The following is a 16,653-nucleotide window of genomic DNA, read 5'->3' on the forward strand; positions in this document are numbered from 1 at the left end:
TTCTAATTTTGACAGTTCTATCCAGCTTGCAAGACATTGACAGTGTCCCAAAGTAACACTGGGGCACATGACCTTGTCACAACATAGCAGAACTTCATGATCAAAGCAGAACAATATAAGCTAATAGACATTTATTCAAGTTGCTTTTTACGTTTGATAACTGTAGACATTATCAGTTTTGTTCAAGCACAACAATACTTTAATTTTTTTTTCTTGTATTGTGATTGATTTGAGACAAGGAAGGACAGATACACCCCGGTATAATACTGCTGACTTCAAGGCAGCATACCAGAGTTGATTTAGGTCCAGAAATTGGGCCTTTACCTACCTGATATTTACTTCCACTCAATGAGAGAGAGATAAATTGGTGGAAAAGATCTTGCTCATTCTGATCTGTAACATCTTTCAGATGCTCTTCCAGTACCAAGTCTAAGGCTTTAGGATATCTGCCAACAACCAAGAGAAACAGGTTCTGCACAGAGAATTACTATAGAAGTTATGCACCAATTACAACAGAAATATATGCAGAGGATAGCGAATGTGGGAGCACTTGTTTGAATCATAAGACTGGAAGGGACCTCGAGAGGTCTTCCTTCCAGTCCCTTATACTCAAGGCAGGGCTAAGTATTATTGAGACCATCCATTTGTTTAACCTGCTTTTAAAAATCTCCAATGACAGAGATTCCACAACCTCCCATTGCACTTCACTCCAATGCTTAACTACCCTGACAGTTAGAAAGTTTTTCCTAATGCCCAACCTAAACCGCCCTTGCTGCAATTTATAAGCCAATTGCTTCTTGTCCTACCCTCAGAGGTTATGAACAATTTTTCTCCCTCCTCCTTGTAACAATCTTTTATGTACTTGAAAATTGTTATGTTCCTTCTCAGTCCTCTCCAGTCAGGGTGGATAAAAATCAACGATTTAAAAAAAAAAATCGTTTTTTTTTTTAATTTAAATCAGATTTTTTTGATAAAATGCTTGAGAAAAAAAAAAAACTATCACTGAGTAGGTATTATAAATTCTAATTCCATAGTAGGAGACAATAATGTTTAAGAAAAGTTTTGTAAATGAGTTCCAATAGTTCATGGATTAGGAACCCAATTTTATGAGGTTCCAGGGGCTTCTGTATAGACTATTTAGGTTAATCTTTCTGTCTACCCAATGGGACTCAGCGCTAAGTCTAGAAGATACCATCGGCGATGCTTAGTTTTGCAGTTCTCAAACGGTGGATTTGTGTCTCCAGAGATAACATGCTTGTTAACACCAAAAATGTTTTAAAATAAAATAAATAAATAAACAACAGAGGTGAGAAATAACAGACCTTAACCTTATTGTCCCTCTGCAAATTTGTGTACAGAGTCAATCCCTTACCTCTCTCTAAAAGTGCAAAGTTTCAAAAAGTTCAATGAACAGAAGATTGTTGGGGGGCGGAATAAATCTGGACAAGGAGAAGAAGTCTGGAGATAAGTGTGAGAAGGGAGGGACAGGCAGTAGAAACAAAAGTGAAACTGTTTGAGCAGCATATTCCAGAAGTCTTGAGGTCTTTCTGAGTGTAGCCTTCATTGATCTGAGATCTATCATACCATTCTCCCATTAGAAGGGAAAACCTATAATGGCAGCAGGCCGTAAAAGAGACCTAGTTTGGGAATATTTTAATGAAGTTCCTCTACCTGTGGGTAAGACAGGCATGCATGCAAAATGCAATCAGTGCAACAAAGAAATGCAGGGCCTGGTTGCCCGAATGAAACAACATCATGGGAAGTGTTCCTTCTCAGGAGGAAGCTGCACTGAAGATGATGAAAGGAATAGGTCTGAACATGCAGGATCTTCAGGTTGGTAAACTTTTTTATTTCATACTTCTTTCTTAAGGACTGCCTGTCTTCCTTCTGGACTATTCTTGAATTCTCATGTTTGAGCAAAAAATATAGTTGTTACTCTATGGTACTATCATTTTAGATGCAGTTGTGATAAAAAATAAATAGCTGAAATAGGCAGATCTTCCTTTTACAATTTCACCTTTAAGTAGTACTGAGTGACACTGAATGCAATCAGTAGTACTAAATGAGTAGTATGGTAATAATAATTAAATAACTGCATTGACTTATTTTGTTTAGGAGAATCCATCCTCAACATACAGGATTCTGAAGACTATCCACCTTCAAGATCACCATTATTTTCTATAGTTTCAGAGTAATTTTCTTCTTATCCTTTATGTCTATAGCTAGTTTAATCTCATTTTGTGCCCTGGCCTTTCTAATTTTGTCCCTACATATTTATGTTATTTGTTTATATTCATCATTTTTAATTTGACCTAGTTTCCACATTTTGTATGACTCTTTTTTGAGTTTCAGATCATTGAAGATGTCCTGGTTAAGCCAGAGTGGTCCCTTGCCATACTTCCTATCTTTCCTATGCAATCAGATAGACTGCTCTTGTGCCCTTAATAAAGTCTTTTTGAAAAACTGCCAAGTCACTTCAACTGTTTTCCCCTTGACTTGCTTTCCATGGGATCTTACCTACCAACTCCCTGAGTTTACTGAAGTCTGCCTTCTTGAAATCTATTATCTTTATTGTGCTGTTTTCCCTCCTACCATTCCTTAGAATCATGAACTCTACCATTTCATGATCACTTTCACCCAAGCTGCCTTCCACTTCCAAATTCTCAACCAGTTCCTTCCTATTTGTCAAAAATCAAATCTGGAACAGCCTCTCCCCTAGTAGCTTTCTCCACCTTCTAAAATAAAAAATTTTCTCCAAGACATTCCAACAACTTCGGATAATCTATGTCCTGCAGTGTTATTTTTCCAACAGACGTCTGGATAGTTGAAGTCCCCCATCACCACCAAGTCCTGTGCTTTGGATGATTTTGTTAGTTGTTTAAAGAAAGCCTCATCCACTTACAATAAATTACAGTAAATAATTCTTCAGAGGGTATTAATCGGATTGTGTTTTCATAAAGCTGGTCAATAATATGCAGACCACTAGTGTAAATGATTAATAGAAAAGGCTCAGTATAACTTAAGAGTGCTAGGAGAGGCTAGCAGCTGAGGTGCTCGGATATTAAGGTGATGGGGAATGTACCAGGATAGATTTGGCTTTAATTACATGTACTGTAAAAGACCAAAATTATGCTTGCATAAATCACTCAGCATACCTAAGTAACATGTATGAAGTCATAATTAGGCTAAAGGTACTCTAGATAAATGCCATATGAACACAAATTACTAAGAGAAGAATATATTGATTCACAGGTGACTTACCATACTTTCATATTGCACAAAATGCATAGGAAATAAAAACTAACTTACTTTCTTTCAAGAAGTCTGATGAGAGGAAGAAGTTGTTTATTGAGCACAGCCATTTTGGTAGAATCAGATTCATTCTCCACACCATAGGAAATAAACTCTTCAAGAAATTTACTAAAATGACAAAAACACAAACAAAACAGACATATTGACAAGACAACACTAATCATCAGCATTATTAATTGAGACAAATAGAATAGTTTGTGTGATTCATATCGTATGTTATAAATACAGGTTTTCTTCTGAGTTTAAATTTAATCCCCGAAGTAATTTTTTCTTTGTAAGGCCCCAATCTCGCAAAGACTTATCCATGTATTTAATTCTGCTCAAGCAAGTAGTCCCAGTGAAGTCAAACACTCAGTGTTCAAACACCAATATGTTTGCAGGATCAGGGCGTGTCAGGAACCCATGAAAGCTGGGAAGATAACAGATATTCTGAAACAATGCTAATTACATTGTCACAAATTAGGTGCTATTGTAGCTGAAATTAACATACATTGTGGAAAATAATCGAAATTAGCTCACCAGGCCAATAAGCGATCTAAATCCTTTTCCAGTGGTATACTTGTAAGTATGGCTTCTAGATGTCTCGTATAGATATGGTTATCTGTCACTTCAGATTCCTCGTGCCCCTCTTAAGAAGAAACATTATTTTAAAAATGTCTAATTATTTTAACTCAACTGTTCATCTTACAAACGCTTTACATTTATTACACCAACAACCACGAAAAAAAATAGGCAGCAGTCTCTAGTGGATTAAGCACATAACGGGGAGACAGGAACGTACCCCGTCTCTAACACTAACCTGCTGTGCCCCTTTGGTCAAGCCAAGTAACCATGTGCTGTACCTTACTTTCCCAACCTGTAAAATGGGGACCATAAAATTTAGCTATTTCCTATAGATGTTGCAATGATTAAATATTACACGCTGCTCAGTATTATCACTCTATGCCTGGAGTAAAAATTGTGGCAAATGTTCTATCAAGTGACGTTCTACGTGCAGCACTTGACAAGTCAAGGACCTTCATAAAATTACAGTAGCTCTCACTAGATCATCTGTTCTCAACGGAGCACTGCAAATGAATATCTAGGTGCCTAGCACATCACTAATCTGCTGTGGCATTTAAAGAAACAAAGCTATCCCACAAGCCTCACAGAAAGAAAAACACGAGCAGTCCCTCACAGTTTGGAGCAGTCTATCATCAGGAACAATTAAAACTGATTTATCTAGCAAAGTTGCTACAAGGGTTTACCCAGAAAAAACATTGGGCACATGCTAACATACCAGTAGCGGAGTTAATAATGGAGCAAACTAGGTGCGGCAGCAGGTAATGCAGAAGGGGAGTGACGTCATAGGCAGCTGAAATGCCATGTAGGATAATAACCAGGTCTGGAATGTTACACAGGTAGCGAAATGGCCTGCACAGGAGAACACCAAAAGGAAGACTGAATATTGCTCTGGGTTATAGCTTATCCATCACTTTCTATTATATAGAACTTTCAACTATCCATATTATATTGTCAAGAGGATCAGCCTCAATGAAAAACATAAAAAGGGTTACAGGGATGCATTTACCAGTTTTCACAGGTTTAAGGATTGGTGCATATCACATTCTGCAAAGGTACAAGGCACTGCCAATCAACCATAACTCTGCCTTGTTTTTGGGCAGTCTATTTCCCTTGTTTCTTAAGAAAGTGGTGGTAGGGAAAAGGGAAAGACTGAGGGGTTCTTGCGTGTATTGGGGAGAGATGAGTGGGTCTTTCTTGGAATACCTCACCACCATTCAACTACTTGCTCCACACTCCTCCAGTGCCCAGTTGGGCTAGGGGATCCAAGGGCAGGAGGGAATGTGGTAACTTGTGGGCTGCGAAGAGCACGTCTACAAGCTAGAGAGAGACAGACACAGGGAGGGGAGCCCTAGAATCCCTACTCCACTTCAGGGGAAGAGGGAGGTAAAGGGGGCTGGCAGAGTCCGCTCTAGCTACATGTGAACCAGGCAGCTGCCTAAGGCAGCAGATTTGGCTGGCTGTCCCTCTGTCATGACAGAGGGGCAGCCGGGCCAAATCTGCCACTCTAGGCCTATGAGGAGGGAGGTGACACACTGAAATTTTGATCAGGGTGGCAGCCTGTCCTGAGTGGCCTCTGGGGCTGATATGAAAGGAAAGGGAGCAAGAGGATTGCAGAGGTGTGAAGTGGCATACTCATCTCAATGGGATGTGCTCAGATTAAAGGAAGACACCTTTTGGTGATGAATGAGGCCTGAAACAATAGCTCTGAGCGTTGCAAACTGCTCCATTCATCTGAGTGGATATTCTCACTCCCACCTCAGTGCCTGGGTGCTGTGCCACACATTGACCATGCCTCTTACCAGCTTTCCATACTGCATGAGCACTGTGTGCCTGTGCCCAGCACCAAGGATGTCTGTTCCCAGTGCCCAGCAGGAGCTCAGCAAGCCTATCCCACCAGAGACTGGATTCATTTCTGGTTGGAACTCTTGCACTGGCCTCTCCGGTATCATCTGCAATGTGGCAACTAATTCCTCCATATCATTCTGCCCCCACGCCAGGCTTCACATCCTGGACACAGTCTTGCTCACCAAACTATCCCAGGGCAGGACTTGGGCAGATGAGTAGATGCTGAAATTCCTCAGAATTGCGTACACTACTAACACTTCCAAAAGGAGCATTATCATGGTCCCACCCACCAAGGGAAAGGTGGGTTGACAGCACTAATGTACTCCGAATGCAGAACTCCAGAGAAGAGGATTCTAACTAATGGCCCTGGCACTCAAGTGCTTGTTCCTCTAAGCCACCATGTGAACACATTCCCCAGAAACTCCTTAGGGAGTGAAACACAGAGTACACAATAGCTCTCACAGATCAGTAAGCATTAGCAATAAAGCTTCTAGGGTGCAGAAACTTTAGAAATATTTTTGAACTGGTCAACAGCTGTTTCCAGGAGCAGCCCATGCTATACATTTCAAGAAAAATTCTTCTTAACTCTGCATCAAAAAGTAAGAACATGATATTATAAACAGCTCATTTTAGGGGGGCTGTAACTCGGGAAACCACTGACCAAATTACCCCAAATTTGCACTATGGACTCTACCCTAGCCCCTCTTGCGGCATACCAATTTTCAAGCTAATCTCCTCATGCTTTTGGGGTTGACACCTGAATATTACAAGCACCTTATTCCGGAGGAGAGGGGGGAGAGAGAGAGGGGGTAGAGAGACTATAGCTGAGCAACACCTGGACAAAAAGACCTCAAACTTGTACCACTAATTCTACCCCTGACGAGGCACAGAAATCTTCAAAACAATCTTGATTACGCAAGTGGATTTTAGAGCACTTTGAAATATTGACTGTTAAACAGTATGGTAATCTCAACCTTAACTATAGTGGTGTGACCACCCTATGGTAATAATAGAATCCTTTTAAATATCATTAGTTTCCATCTTTAGGACTCAACTATTAAGAGCTAATCTGTCAACTCATGTATACTTACTTTTTCCCAAGACCCTCTCCCTTTTGGTTCTGAAGAAGAACGAGCAGGCAGGCCAGCCCTTCCCTGGCTAGAGAAGGTGTTTTTGTCAAATTCTTGCTGATCTGTAACGTCAAGGACTGCACCAAGGAGGTCTCCATTGTCACTTTCATTGCCAACTGGCAGATGATCATGTAGGTTGCAGCTCTGTAATCCACTAGAGAAGATTTCAAACCCTACCAAGAGAGAAAGAATTCAAAGTGCACTTCTGCCAAGTTTAAGTTTAAAAACAGTTTGTCTAAATAACGGTACAGGAATACTATTTGGGCAACATTAATGCAAGTGCATTATCCCCTTTTCATCACGTTAAAGCTTTAGTGAGCTAATTAAACCTCAAATCTAGACAGAGAAGAAGACGACATATGCTCATTAACACTGTAGCAAAGCAGGTAGAGAGCTGCCGCCAGCAGCAGCGCAGAAGTAAGGATGGCATTGTATGGTATTGCCACTTACTTCTGCGCTACTGCCTTCAGAGCTGGGCCCGCAGTCAGCAGCCACCACTCTCCAGCCACCCAGCTCAGAAGGCAGCAGTGCAGAAGTAAGGGTGGAGAGGTATGGTATTGCCACCCTAACTTCTCTGCTGCTGCTGGCAGGGTGCTCCCTTCAGAGCTGGGTGCCTGGCCAGCTGCCACTGCTCTCCGGCCACTCAACTCTGAAGGCAGCGCAGAAGTAAGGGTGGCAATACCGCACTCCCCCTACAATAACTTTGCGACCTCCTCCCCACACACATCTCCCTTTTGGGTCGGGACCCCCAGTTTGAGGAAGGCTGACCTACCCCATGAAATCTATCCAGTATAGGGTAAAAACGCATAAAAGACCAGATTTCACGGTCCACGACGCGTTTTTCACAGCCGTGAAGTTGGGAGGGCCTTAGCTATAGTTATCTAGACTCCCTCAGCCTCAAAGTGCTGTATTATGAGAAGTGTATCAGATCAAAGCCAGGCAGACACAGCTCCCTATGCAGTCCAACAATAGCAACCCTGAACTGGTCAAGGTTTGCTCCATCACGCAGGATTGTGAGGTCAACACGTATTGTACATCTTTAATAGTCAGCAGAAGCAGCAACAGGAACACAGAAAAGTGAGCTGTGTTTTGTTTACCTAGTCTCTTTTCTAATTTATTCCAGGGTGAAAATCCCTCTTGGAATTTAATTATAGGATTCTAGTTGGCAAAATAAGCCACACTGTATCATGCAAGAGAATGAAATACTGGGTACCTTTTGTATGTAAGGGAGCAGTTTGGAGATTATGGTGTCCGTTATCTTCTCTACAGCCCCAAGAGCAGACACAATAGTGGAGGCATAAAAAGTAAACAGGACCCTCAACTGAGAGACGCCACCATGATGCACAGAAAAGATCTAGAACGAAGGGGAAATAGTTACTTAGGCATTAGGAAGATCATCAAAAACATAAATAAAATATTTAAGGTCTCATGTTAAGAGTTCCTGTTACTACAGGATTCTGCTTAATAGCACTTCTGATATTAACAACTTCTGATTAATAGCAACATTTTACCAGGAACCAATCCTGTCCTATTGACTTTATTGTTCATGGGATTTGGATACTGGCAATGGCATGCCACTGACTGAACTATTTTGGAAGAAAGGCCCTGACTGCAGGCAGGTTTGAAGGGCTGCAGCCAGGGAAGGAAGCACTGGGACGTGCCTTTTCTAGCTTCAACTCTGCAAACATGCCTATGGATGGTGCTTGGCAAGTCCCAGAGCTCCCTTTCCTGGCTGCAGCCCGGTAAACCTGCTTTGCCACTTATAACGGCAATTCTTTGTCAGGAACTGAGAAGTTGCTAATAAGTGGAATCCACTGTATTTGCATTTTGCTTATTTTGGCATATTCCAAAAGTTTAAGGAATTGTGACTGCTACATCTATCGTTCTTCTAAGATTTTATTACTATTGGTTTTTTTGTTTTGTTTTTTGCCAGTGATTGAAAACTATGATTCTTTCTACCACCCTGAGATCAATGGGTCTAACACCCACAATTTAAACTATTGTTAACATTTCAAAGCACACACTTAAAATAGCCATGACACCTATGAAAAGAGGTGCCCAAGCGCAAAAATTATTTGCGAATAGAGTGGCAGGAATCAGGTGGCTTTTTTTTTTAAATATATAAAATAAAAGCATCTCAGCTTTCTCCATAAAAATTACAGTAAAAGTCTTGTGAAGTCACTCTAGCACATCAGTCAATTTCCTGCATTAACCAAAAAACAATTTCCTTTGCCACAGCCTCCTTCAGCTAAAGCTCCTTCTCCCCTTCACCTCCCACTGTATATACAGCACTGCACAGTTTGCTAACTTCATTTTGTCTCTCCCACTTGGGATTTTCCAATTTTGCCTCAGATATTGGCCACCACCAGAAGCAAAACATCAGAGCAGAAGGACCAATGGTCTGATCCATAGAATTTTCAGTATTGTTCCCAATGACAACATTACACTAATTTCTATTAGGTTTTAATATCTCAGTAAATAAGAGTGGGCTCAAAGAAAAAAGATTTTCAGACACTTCTGTGTATTGAGTGTGTTTACCGCTACACGAATCAAAACGTGCAAAAACAGCACACCATGATGCACATACATAAGAGGGGAGGGGGAAGAGACACACACAGGCCAACAGAACTAGAAGAATTTACCAACCTTTACAGATTTTGTCACCAGACTGCAAATGAAATCCATGAAACCCAGATCTTTGTAGCAGTGTGTAATCAAAGCACCCCTAGCAAGGGGGACTCCTGGTTTCTGTCCATGACAAAAATCAAAGAAAAGGGATATAAAAATATAAATACACTTAAGAATATTCTAAAGTGAAATCAAACATACACACATACAGACTTCATTCATCTCTCCAAAGCATATTAAATGATCACTGATACCCTGATTTAAATTGAAATAAGTAATGGTTTCCTCTCACTGGACTTCGTTTCTTCCCCTTATAATTTTATAAAATTATATGTACTAATAATAAATATATATTTCCAAGTTGACTGCAAACATACTAATAATAAAAATATTTTTTTTCTTTATCAAAACAAGGGCTATAATTAATTTTCCCTTAAAGAGAGAGATCAGGAACAACATGTGGACATTGGGGCCCCATTCCTGCAACAGAATCTTGTAGCCAAGACCCACAACCATGGGGCTGCAAACGCGGTGGGAGGGGGCATGTTAATAGATACAATATCAGGACCAGGACCTCACTAAGTACTATTTCTCATACATCCTCTGAACTGTATCTTTTAGCTACTTTACCTGAATTGGATGCAACCAATTCCATTTATGAGTTGGGTCTCCAATTTTTAACAGCTGGATAACTCTCACAAACAATTTAGTCTCATGGTATGGCAAAACACAACCAACCAAACTGTCCTGGTTGTAAAGATGGATATGAAACCTAAGGAAAAAAGCAAACACAATCAGAAATTTCATAGCACGAGGTCCATACATACTACTCTTGCAACACAGATTTAAAATAAAAACATTAAACATAGAATGCTATGCTGAATCAGGCCTGAAGTCCATCTGGTCCTGTAGCATCCAGGATCAGATGCTCAGATGAAGAAGCAGGAGACCCTGCACCCAGCAGTTATGGAATAACCTGCCCACAGGGAAATTATCTTTCTACCCTAATTAGTTAAAGGGAAACAAACGCTGTTTCATTTTCAAAGATTTTAAAGCCAGTGGGGATCATTATGATCATCTAGTTTGAGTTTCAGCATAAGACAGGCCAGAGCAATTCTGCAACCCAAGGGATGCGTGTGCAACAGCCATTCATGCTTTAGTGTTATGAAGTATTTTCTACTTTCTATATCCGCAATCATCTTATGTAAATAAGGACAGTAGCATATCACAAAATATCTGGTCCATTTTCTCTCCCACTCTTTTCAGTTCCTTGGAATTCAAAAATATTTAGCACATACCAAAATATTATACTATTAGACTAGACTATATTGCACAGAGTTCACATATTATATTGAAAATACATCAATTTTACATAGCCTCTTTCATTCTGAATGTTATCAAATAAATGCATCATAACCTCCTGCAAAATGCAGCAGCTGCTGTGCTCCATCCCAGAAGAGCCAACCACAGAACTGGGAAACTTTGGTCAAAGACAGTCGGACAAACCCGTACATAGAATGCCATGGAATCTTTAGTGGTCCCAGAGAGAATACAGACCCTTGTTAAGTTCTCCTGTAACAGACCCATATACTGATTTGCAAGGAACTAACCTTATCTTGCCTAGTAATAATGAAAGTTTGAGTTGATTGTGCCAGGATTTGACCTGTAGTTCAAGGAAACTAGGGCCAAATCACACCCAAACTATTCTAAAAAAAAACATGTATTACTCATAAACTTATCTATTGACTTGCATGTGATTTATTTGATTACCTGTGAATTAGCCATTCCAGGCACTTTTGTGCTGGTTTAAGCATGAAGTAAGGAGACAGATGAATCAGGAATGATGAAATATTCTCATCCAGCTGCTCATTTACTGCTTTAGTCTGAACACTGCGCTCCAAGCCCTTTGATGTGAGACTGAACAAAGTAGAATGAAACATCTCAAAGGAAGGATCAATCCCCATCAGCTCTTCGAGGCCAGTGCACCCTATGAGAAGTATGTGAAAATGGTTTAAACACAACAGTTCTCTACCTCAAAACATTCTTCTCCTTCCCATCCAAGAATCATCAACATTAGTCTGCAATATTTCATACTGCACTCCTGTACATCACCTTCATTGAATGAGTCATGCAAACTAAACTGTTCTAGTAAAATGTTTTCCCCCCTCCCATAACTGTAAGGTCATACTGTTACACGAAGTAGATTTTGTATACTAGAGATAGATATGACAATCCAAGTAGGCAAGCATAGCTCACTAGAGATCTGGGCACAGGACTAGAAACCAATAACTCTGTAATTCTAATCCCCGCTCTGACAGTAAAGCTTCATCTGTGAATCTGGACAAATCATACCCTCCCTCTGCCTCAGTTTCTTCATCTGTAAAATCAGTACTTATCACTCTTGCATTATAGGAGTGTTACAAGGAGCAAAATGCTATAACAATAGTAAAAAGTATTAAGTGTCTACTATGTACAGAACATACAGCAGAATAACCAACATGGAATTTTCTACATGTCTAGGAGCAGAGCTTTTGCTGCATTTAGACAGTTTTTAAATTGGTGAGGAAAAAGTACAACACAACTTTTCACCAACAAACAAGCATAAGAAATGAGAAGTACTTTTTAGAACTAAACTAAAATACAGTATTTTCTGATCTATAAGATACAGAGATGCAAAGAACAGTGTATATAGCAAATGAGTTCTTCCTTTTACAGCATAATAAAATAAAAAAAACTATTTCATTATTGTAGACAGGCTTGTAAATACTACAAACTCAGTGCAAAGTGACTCTGGATGCAAGTAAAGCAAGGAAACCAACAAACAGAGGGAGACATGAGAGAACCAAATGTTCAAATACATCAGGGGTTCTCAAACTGGGGGTCGGGACCCCTCAGGGGGTCATGAGGTTATTATGGGGGGAGCAGGGTAGCAAGCTCTCAGCCTCTATTCCAAGCCCCACTTTGCATCAAGCATTTATAATGGTTTTAAATATATATAAAAAAGTGTTTTTAATTTATAAGAGGGAGGTCGCACTCAGAGGCTTGCTATGTGAAAGGGGCCACCAGTACAAAAGCCTGAGAACCACTGAAATACATGGATTCCTTTGGTGCTTAAATACAAAGCTAACAGATACCTTAGAAATACCTATGCTACATTAGATATAGGTCGGGGTAGGCAACCTATGGCACGCATGCCAAAGGTGGCATGCAAGCTGATTTTCAGTGGCACGCACACTGCCTGGGGCCTGGCCACCAGTCTGGGGGGGGGGGGGGGGGCTCTGCATTTTAATTTAAAATTAAATGAAGCTTCTTAAACATTTTAAAAACCTTATTTACTTTACATACAACAATGGTTTAGTTATATATTATAGACTTACAGAAAGAGACCTTCTAAAAACGTTAAAATATATTACTGGAACGTGAAACCTTAAATTAGAGTGAATAAATGAAGACTCGGCACACTACTTCTGAAAAGTTGCCGACCCCCGATATAGATTGTGATAAGCTAAAAGGTCATTGTCATGTTAAAATGAGGTCAGTTTAATAAACTAGGTTAAAAGTAGTTTCAGGTACTACACTTGCTCCCCAATCTCTCTAGTAACGTCTGAGGTTTTACAAACACATTTTTCTATTTTAAGAAGTTTTACTCTCCTACATTCCAGTGGGAAAGACCTACACAACCAGGGAGACTATAAAAGAGAAAGAGGAAACTAACTAAATCAAAGTGCTTTCAAAGGCACAAAACAAAAAAATCGTTTTTCCTCTAACCACTTTCAGTCATAGTGTTACCCACAACAGCAGAAGATCCTAACATTTTCTGATAGAAATGTGGGGTTTAAGCTGATGGTGTCCCTATAGTCACACTTACCTATTGCAAAGAAGGTGTCTCTGTCAATATTGGCAGCTTCCTTGCAATCAAACAGTAAGGATGCTGCTTCACTTCGAGACAAAAGGCTGGGGTCATTCTGAGGGAGAGCGAGCCGTTTCAGCTGGTGGGCGAGGGATGTCATGTTTTATATTTCTGTGGAAGAAGCCATAATATTAAAATAAATAAAATAAAACTCACCACACACAAATAAAGCAACCCTGGAACAAACTGCATTTGATCTCACAGGAGACTCTTTTTTCTGGTTTTCAGCAAAGCCTGATGAGTTTACCGACAATAAAACAGCTGAGCCTAACTAAAGGCTAGGTTTCAGAGTAGCAGCTGTGTTAGTCTGTATCCGCAAAAAGAACAGAAGTACTTGTGGCACCTTAGAGACTAACAAATTTATTAGAGCATAAGCTTTCGTGGACTACAGCTCTCGTTACACAGCAGCTCAGCCGGGGGTACCAACGCGTTCAATGGGCACGTGCGGGCACAAACGGGCCTACCATGGGGGGCAACGGGGACCAAGTTCTTGTATGTTCACACTGCTGCGTTCCCGGTGACCCCCACCCCCCTGCCTCTACACAGAACAATTTATCACACGCCCCCCGGGCCCAGCGCGCTGTAAGATTTCCCAGAGCACAAGCTCTGCCCAAGCGCCCGGGGCGTTTCCATGCACCAGCTCTGCCGCGCGGCGGAGGGTGGGCGCAGCTAGGGGACGCTGGCTCTGGCCGAGCTTCATGGGGGGTCCCCGCACCCAAGCACCCGGGAGCTGGGGGTGCTGGCTCTGCCCGTCTCACGGGGGGGAGGGGAAGCCGCGGCTCTACAGCGACTGGGGGGCAAGGACTAGTCCCTACCGAGCCGCTCCCGCCGCACGCGCCTTGGAATGCAGAGAAGCGAGACGACCTATCCCCCCAGCCACGTGCGTAAAGCGTCTTCACCTCTGACCCGGAACCGATGGAGCTGAAGGGGGCCAAAAAAAAAAAAAAAAGCACCGCCTGTTGGGAGACTGCGCATGCGCGCCGCAAGTCAAGTGACGAGCTCTGGGCGGGGTTTGGCGCTCGCGAGTGGGCTCAGAGTGCGCGCGACCTGCCCAGCAGTCTAGACCGCAGCGTTCGAGCCTCCTGCGTGCAGTCACTGCGCGGGATGGGGCTGGGTTGAGCCGCGCTGCCGGGGGTCCGCTGTGTCTAAGCCGGCGTCGGTCCCTGCTCCGCCTTGGCTGTGGGGCGCCGCGCCCCTAGCGACGGGAGGCTTCGCGGCTAGTTCTGTCATTTAGAAGGAACTTGCGGGATGTTTTGAAGCAAACTTCCAGCTCGCGTGCTGGTGCGGGGACCATTGCAGCTGTGAAGCCCCAGGGCCCCAAGACCAGAGAGCAAATAAGAACAACCCATAATGTTCACTTTCCTCAGCTTCAGAGGGGTAGACGTGTTAGTTTGGATCTGTAAAAAGCGACAAAGAGTCCTGTGGCACCTTATAGACTAACAGATGTATTGGAATGTAAGCTTTCCACTTCGTCAGCTTGTAAGCTGCATGGGAGAGGGACCGGTCTTTTGTCCTGTGATTGTACAGCACCTAGCACAGCAGGGGCTTCTAAGCCCTACTGAAAATAATTATTAATGTGAAATCTCATTACTTTTAATAGTGGCTCCTGATTTTTGAGTGCTTGGGGTTGGCAATGCTGAAGAATGACCCCTCTTAATACCAGAAGGCTTCAGAAGGTCCTGTGCTGTTTAATATAATGCCACTGGCCATTTAAAAACCCTTATTTGTTACACTCAGGAATAATGTACTCAAAGCCAAAGTGTTTTGTAATAAAATGGGAGAAATATGGGGGAAATCAAAATTCAAACAATGGAAATGGTTTCCTTTTTTAATTTTGAAAGTCTGAGAACATTTTTGTGAAATTATTTTCCTCTACAATTAAGACAATGACAAATTTATTGCCCACTAATGCTACCTTAGGCAACAATAACTTGCCATGCAATGTAAACGCAAACAACCAATACAGGTATAGCCCCATATCCAGAAAAGATTTATGCACATGCTTAATTTTAATACTGACTTCAGTGGGACTATGCACATGTGTAAAGTCAACCATGTGTGTAAAACTTTATAGGACTCGGGCCACAAAGAGCAACTGAAGGCTGATCTCATTCCTGATACATGGGTGAATTTTCTCTCCATGCATCTGAAGAAGTGGGTTTTTAACCCATGAAAACTTATGCCCAAATAAATCGGTTAGTCTTTAAGGTGCCACCGGACTCCTTGTTTTTCTTGAGAATGTCTATTAATGTCTTTCCTTACACCATCCCTTTCCTCCCCAAGCATTTCACAAACTGTACTGACTTTCAAACTACAAAGAGGGAGTCTGTTCATCTGTGCATCTGAAATGCAATCACTTCTGGGGTATTATGCAACAGCTGTTTAAGAGTATGCAATGACAATGCACAACAATGGAGGAGAGGAATCTGTGAATACGTATTCTGCTAAAACTGCAGAGGGAATTTAAGTAGGCAGAAAGTAACTCTTCAAGTTAGAATTTGACCAGGATGTCCGAGTTATGTACCCTACTCTGATGAAATTGGTCAGAATCTTTTTAATGAGTTTAAGTAGCTAATATCTTATTTTTGTGTTTCTCCTGCAGCAGCACATTATCTCCAGATCATTTTGGAGCACTAAAACAGTGCTGTCACAGAAGGAAAAGTGCTACCTACTTTAATCATCATCACCGCTGTATTCCCTATATGTCTATGAGATTTCCAAGGCCATTGCTTATTGAATGTGACCCTGAATAGCTTCTGAAATTTGACAGGATAACAAGGTAATAATGAGTCTTTTTAGGAGATGCTAAAGCAGGGGTGGGCAAAATGTTTGGTCTGAGGGCCACATCGGGGTTTCCCAAATTGTATGGAGGGCCGGGTAGGGAAGGCTGTGCCTCCCCAAACAGCCTGGCCCCCACCCCCTATCTGCCCCTCCCACTTCCCACCCCGATTGCCCCCCTCAGAACTCCCAACCCATCCAAACCCCCTGCTTCTTGTCCCCTGACCACCCCCTCCAGGGACCCTACCCCCTATCCAAGCCCCCCTGCTCCTTGTCCCCTGACTGCCCCTACCCCTATCCACAGCTTTGCCTCCTGACAGACCCCCCTGGGACTTCCACACCTATCCAACCGCCCCTGTTCCCCATCCCCTGACCGCCCCACCCCAGAACCTCCACCCCCATCCAACTGACCCTAGCTCCCTGTCCCCTGACTGCCCCAAGGGACCTCCTGCCCCTTATCCACCCCGCCCCCAACCTCGTTACCAT

General features: G+C 42.1%; 2 protein-coding genes across 5 annotated transcripts in view; one reads left to right on the forward strand and one right to left on the reverse strand.

Annotated features, from left to right (window-relative positions):
• HEATR1 (HEAT repeat containing 1) overlaps nt 1-14,358 on the reverse strand; it is a 54,596-nt gene extending 40,238 nt beyond the window's left edge. Inside the window, exons 1-11 of one of the 3 annotated variants that reach the window (XM_005291185.4) lie at nt 14,205-14,358; nt 13,348-13,500; nt 11,250-11,466; nt 10,110-10,251; nt 9,498-9,599; nt 8,065-8,205; nt 6,813-7,024; nt 4,592-4,725; nt 3,832-3,940; nt 3,310-3,420; nt 329-446 (exon numbers count right to left, since the gene is read on the reverse strand). In XM_005291185.4, coding sequence (XP_005291242.2) covers nt 329-446; nt 3,310-3,420; nt 3,832-3,940; nt 4,592-4,725; nt 6,813-7,024; nt 8,065-8,205; nt 9,498-9,599; nt 10,110-10,251; nt 11,250-11,466; nt 13,348-13,489 — 1,428 coding nt within the window. In that variant the 5' untranslated portion in view covers nt 13,490-13,500; nt 14,205-14,358. Of the gene's footprint in view, nt 1-328; nt 447-3,309; nt 3,421-3,831; nt 3,941-4,591; nt 4,726-6,812; nt 7,025-8,064; nt 8,206-9,497; nt 9,600-10,109; nt 10,252-11,249; nt 11,467-13,347; nt 13,501-13,853; nt 14,010-14,204 lie in introns of those variants that run through there. The other 2 variants (XM_005291184.4, XM_065589058.1) reach the window with 2 other exon arrangements.
• Nucleotides 14,359-14,479: 121 nt separating this feature from the next.
• The window catches only part of ACTN2 (actinin alpha 2), a 108,923-nt gene continuing 106,749 nt past the window's right edge, over nt 14,480-16,653 (forward strand). For both annotated transcript variants that reach the window (XM_065589059.1, XM_065589062.1), the window contains exons 1-2: nt 14,480-14,670; nt 15,992-16,168. The gene's annotated coding sequence lies outside the window, so the exon portion shown is untranslated. The remainder of the gene's footprint in view (nt 14,671-15,991; nt 16,169-16,653) is intronic.

Source organism: Chrysemys picta, chromosome 3 (assembly GCF_011386835.1).
Source record: "Chrysemys picta bellii isolate R12L10 chromosome 3, ASM1138683v2, whole genome shotgun sequence".
In the NCBI taxonomy this organism is placed as follows: domain Eukaryota; kingdom Metazoa; phylum Chordata; order Testudines; family Emydidae; genus Chrysemys; species Chrysemys picta.